The 5557-nt window shown below is 25.2% G+C and overlaps 1 protein-coding gene across 1 annotated transcript; it reads left to right on the forward strand.

Annotated features, from left to right (window-relative positions):
• The first annotated feature begins 2793 nt into the window (after window positions 1-2793).
• LOC145836525 (uncharacterized) lies at window positions 2794-5068 on the forward strand. The gene is made up of 9 exons (XM_082944321.1): window positions 2794-2847; window positions 3005-3084; window positions 3223-3333; window positions 3581-3642; window positions 3937-4037; window positions 4281-4407; window positions 4528-4652; window positions 4745-4900; window positions 4976-5068. Exons 1-9 carry the CDS (start codon window positions 2794-2796, stop codon window positions 5066-5068), a joined length of 909 nt encoding a protein of 302 aa, XP_082800447.1.
• The last annotated feature ends 489 nt before the right edge of the window (window positions 5069-5557 follow it).

Raw genomic sequence — 5557 nt, forward strand, 5'->3', positions numbered from 1 at the left:
TATATAAAACAATAATAAACATTTTTACATATGTCTATGTTTAGTTATAGACTAAAGTTTTTAATAAAAAATATACATTTAGATTTCAACTCAAGAAAATTTATTTTGGGTTATTGATGACCTCATTACTAGGAACAATTTGTGCAGAATTAAATAAAGGTTACTTTTAATACTACATATTCAGTAAAGCATAGAGTTTTTAAATTTAAACTGTCCTGTATTGCTTTAAAAATTGACTGATTTTATAAGTGTCTAAAATATATTTCATTAGTCGTTTGTTTATTAAAAATAGTAAACTTTATTTTAAAAAGATACAATTTTGTTATAGTTAACTAATTTGTTATGTTTATTAAAAGATAGTTTTTATGAAAAATCATTTATCATATCAGATGTTTAATATGTAAATAATTATAGTAACTTCTACACATATAAAAAAAAACCTTTCATTTTTTTTGCATTTACTAAATCCTTCTTTTGTTTTTTAAACATTTTCTTTTTATTATATTTGGTACGTTGTTACCATAAACAACTTTGTAAGTTAAGTCGACTACAACATTACTCTAAAAAACTGAGTGTTGCTGTTGAAAAAGTATTAACAATCGCATTTAAACAAATTTTTTTAAACATAAAACTTTACCGCTTAAAATCACTTTTATACTTTGAAGTAGATAATTTAGATTTTGTACAAACATTTAAAGAGTATGTAACTTAAAAATTTTATAGCTACTAGTATTAGTAAATTTCGTTAAAAATTTTTTTTTTGTACTGATTTATATATCGTTGTCCTTTTTGAAACTATAAAAAATATAAATTAGTATTTTTTAGTTAGAACTTCTTTTTGGTTACAAAAATAGTGTTAATAATTACAAAGTATATATAAAGTTCTTTGTGGAATATTATATGCTGTATAACATAAGTTTATTTAACAATAAGTACTATTAGAACGGTCTTTTTCTTTTTTTAATTTTTATTTAGAATCATATCTCGCGAATCTACGCACATTGTGTTTACTGCAAAAGTGCGTAACTAAACAAGAGGTATATACCTTCTATATTGTTTTTTTTTCTTATATAAGATTAACAAACTACTACTTTGTTCTACTAAGGTTTGCTTTTGACTTTATTTTTCTGTTTTGCTTCTTGTTTGCGGTGCGAGGTCACGACTTGCTAAAGTTTAGAATATTTATATAATTTGTATGTATCATTCGAAAAAGGTAAATTTGAAAACTTTTTTAATTGCTAACACTTTTTGCTGAGCTTATATGCTTACTTTAAAATGTTAACGAAATGTAAAATATTATTTACGCACTTAATTTATGATGAAAGCTTTTATTTGCTGTTAACTAATACATAGTAGATAGTTTTGTGCTTAGAAAATAAAACACTTAATTTGATATTAAAAATTTAAAGTTTTCATATAAACGGTCAGTTTTGATAACTTTTAGAATATAAATGCGTTGATTAAAACTCATTTTAAGAAATAAAAGAATTATAAAGCTAAATACACAAGCTGATTTTTTTTCTAAATGTGTATATCTTATATAAATTTCATATCTTGTAAGTTTTGAAGAACTTTTTCACCAAATTCAAAGTATTTAAAAATTTTCAATTTCTTTTTTTTTGAGAATTCATAAATACGTAATTAAACGAGAGTAATGTAACCAAACTAAAGCGTAAATTCGTGAGGAAGACAGTATATCTGTTTAATCGGGTATTTTTGTTTTTTTTTTAATTAACAAAATACTTATTTATGTTGTTAAACGAAATCAACATTTTTTTTTTAAATTTTCTTTTTTAGACTGCTAGTTTAAAAACTTTTATAAAAAAATATTCAGAACTTATACAAAAAACTAAAAACTTGAGATGAAAATATTTATTACTCAAAACTTTATTTCTACAGCTACATTCACTATTTAGTTTTTAAAACTCTTCTAGCAATAAAATGTTTGTACAACGTTTTGGCTTATCTAATTTTAATATAATATAGGGACTAAAGTTTTACATGGAGTTTACTTACTTTTCAGATACAAACTGCAGTTTGATTTTTAGAGATAACAACTTCGAACTTCTTAATCTAAAAAAGTATGGTACCAAAGCAACATGCGAAAAAAATCAGATGGTCACAGCAGTACTAACTGATGAAGAAATAAATTTTTTTAGTAGCTTTTTTTTTAAGTGCGCTACCAAAAGTATCTACTACCGGTTTAAAACATTAAAGAACTTACCAGCTTGCTGGAATTATTTCAAAGTTAAGCCAAACAACTACCCAAGAATGTTCATAACGTGTGATATGTCAAGCAATGATGGTATGATATGCAAAAAAATAGAGAAGAATACAAATGTAGATTATACAAAGTACACCTTTGGTAGAATAAGTGCATTTTTGTTTTTATGTATCGGAGCTTCAGTCATAATTTACAAAAAAATCAAAAAGGTCCTTTTTAAATGAACTTTTTTTTAAATGTTTATTTATGACTAATAAAAACTTAAGTAAATACATGATAATAAAGATTACAAAACATTATTTACTTAATTAATAGTTAATGCTTTTTTTAAATTGTTGTAAATAATTAGTATAAATATTAAAGCTTATTTTAGTATCAAAAAGGATTTTAGTAATTTTAATGTTTTTAAAAACATAATACTTACAATGTTTATAAGTTTAATTAAACTTTAGAAGAGTATGAGTTTATTGAATATAAATACTTTTAAATTTTAAGAATTTTATTTTTATTGCTGTTAATTTCTTAAGATTAAAGAATCTAAAGAAAGAGCGCAACAAAAATTAAACGAGATGACAAAGCACCGTAAACTTTTAAGAAGCAATCTTTTAAAATTTGTTGGATCAGTTAGTTACTTAAAATAGAGTAACTATTATATGTAAGAAAAAAGTTCAGCGTTTTTTCAATTAAGAACATAAAATGTTAAAACTCTAAAATATTTAAGCGATTGTTTAATAATGAATTGATTAATTTGATTTCTTAATCAGCTTTTTTTTATCTCAGGGCGAATGTGCAAAATTTGTAGTCTCAGCTTGTTATTTAGACAAGCCAAGAGCATACAAAATTCTTCCAATACAACGCCAGTTAGTTTATTTTGATATAAATCGATTTTAAACGTGTTTACAAGCAGTTTTCAGCTAAAACTTCTATCTTTTTAAAACATAAAGAAGTATTCTTATATTTAAAAACACCAAGCATAAAAGATTCATTAACTTTTTTAGTGTGACAGAAGTTGAAGTCAAAAAAGAAAAGGAGCTTCTTAAAAATGTTAAGCATAAAAATGTCATAGTGTTTTTTGATGTTTTTCCGGAAACAGTCGATGAATTGTTCAAGTAATTACAATTTTTTTTTAAATTTCATAAACTCAGCTGCAATCATACTAAGCTATCTAGAAGTTTCCATATAAAAAACAAAGTTACCTAAAAAAACTAAATTTTAAAGTTGTTTCGTTTATCAATCGTATTTAGAGCCAAAAAAATAGAACTAAAAAAGTTAATAAAAACGAGATCTTTGTAATGCTTGCTAAGATAATAAAAACATAATTGGAATAAAGAAAACTAAACTTATTTTAACAAACAGGGAAAAACTAAAAGGTTGTTTGAATATAAAGGCATCTGAAATTGAGAAGCTTCCTATGAATCGTAAGTTATTAACAATAAACACTAAGATAAAAGTACTTTTGGTAAACTTTTTCTTGAACAAAATCATTTATGCTACTTACTAACCATTTATACTTTAATAATTTAGACCAAAACAAACTTTTTCAAACTATAAGTATAAAGGGATTGCATTTGAATGTTTTTGCTTAGTAGTTTTACATCTATAATAATATAAGTATCTTAATTTTTAGTTTTATAATTTAATCGTATTGTTTATGGACTAAAATAACATGGAGACGGTTTACTGTTTTTTAAATGATAATTTTTTTCACACAGAACAAATACTCATTATTGATTTAGAACTTTTGGAGCAAACGTTAGCTACTTATCTGTTCGAAAATAAACACTCGAATGATTCTACCAGACTTATCGACGAAGTTAGTATTGAATTTTTTAACAATGTTTTTAAGTCTATAGATAGCTAGATAAAAATTACAAACACAGCTTTTTTCTATAGGTTTTTGTGTAAGCTTCTCGTATCTTAATATAAAAACAAGTCTTATAATAAAAAGTTAAGCTTTAAGTTTCTGTCTTTAATATTTTTAGAGACACCTTATCAACTTTTTAATAAAAGTACTAGCAATTATATGTTTGATTATTTTTTTTAAACTTTTGTACAGTTACTGAATGGAGTGCAATACCTGCACTCCAGAATGATTTGTCATCGGGATCTTAAGATGACAAATCTGATGCTAAATAAAACAAAAACTCTAAAAATCTGCGATTTTGGAATATCTAAAATAAATAGTTAGTATTATAAAAAAATGTATTTAGTACTTAAAAGTTTTGTAATATTTACTTACTTTTTTCAGTTGTTTGAAACTAAGATTTTAGACTCACCACTTTTAACCTATACATGAACTTCAGAAAACGAAAGCAGCAGGTTGTTATTCGAAGAGGGACTGTTTGAAAATCATGCAGCTAACAGGGATAGTCACTTCAGTGTAAAAGCCTACGCATTTGGAAGTCCACCGTATGCACCCCCAGAGCAGGTAAGTATTTGCTTTGTTCATTCTATTTTAACGCAAGTATCTCCTTGAAATGTGTTTTTTTCATCATTTCGTATTTGTAATTTTTTGTTCAGTGTGGAGGAGAACCACAAACATCATCAGTCGACATATTTGCGGCGGCATTGGTTATTGCCTTAATAATATGCCGCCCAAATAAAAGCGACTATGATGCTGTGAGAGATAAAATTGGGTATAAACGGATATTTCCAAATGAAATAAACGATAGAGCGGTTAGTTTACTCCGACTAATCTTTTTCTGGTTAGTATTTATTAAGATAAATAAAATAAAAACTTTTTGACTACAGAAAGAGGTAATACTGAGAGCGAGAAGCATACTTCCTTCAGATCGGCCGACTGCAAACCAGATGAGAGAAATGATGGCCGACATTCGATTGTGACGTCATAACACGTGCGTTATCGAGTGAGTTGAACTTGAACTTACTGACTTCCATATGGTATTAGCTACTTTTAAATGCGTGTCTTGAAATTTCTATTGTACTTTACTTTAATTTAAATGTAAGCTAATTTATTAATACCAATGGTCAAAGTTATTTTTATAAAAGTTTTGCTTTATTTCTGTAATGATTTTAATCAGGCACTTTATTATATGTAAATTTTCTAATGACTATTTGAAACAGCCCTTTAGACGATTTTTTAAACTAAAACTTTAAATATTGTGCGTTATTTTTTTTTTTTAAGTTGTACTTATTAAATATTTTTATCAACCTTTTGAATAATTGGTTTAAAATTATTGAATATTTTTCTTCAACTTTTTTTTCCCAACTTACTTGTGATTTTCATAACATAAATTAGTTTTTTTTTTTCGTGTCAACATATTGTAGTTCTTTTACGTTTTACTGTCCAGAAGTTAAAAATAATACGCTTTT

This window comes from Thalia democratica, chromosome 5 (assembly GCF_965202585.1).
Source record: "Thalia democratica chromosome 5, ktThaDemo2.hap1.1, whole genome shotgun sequence".
Classification (NCBI taxonomy): domain Eukaryota; kingdom Metazoa; phylum Chordata; class Thaliacea; order Salpida; family Salpidae; genus Thalia; species Thalia democratica.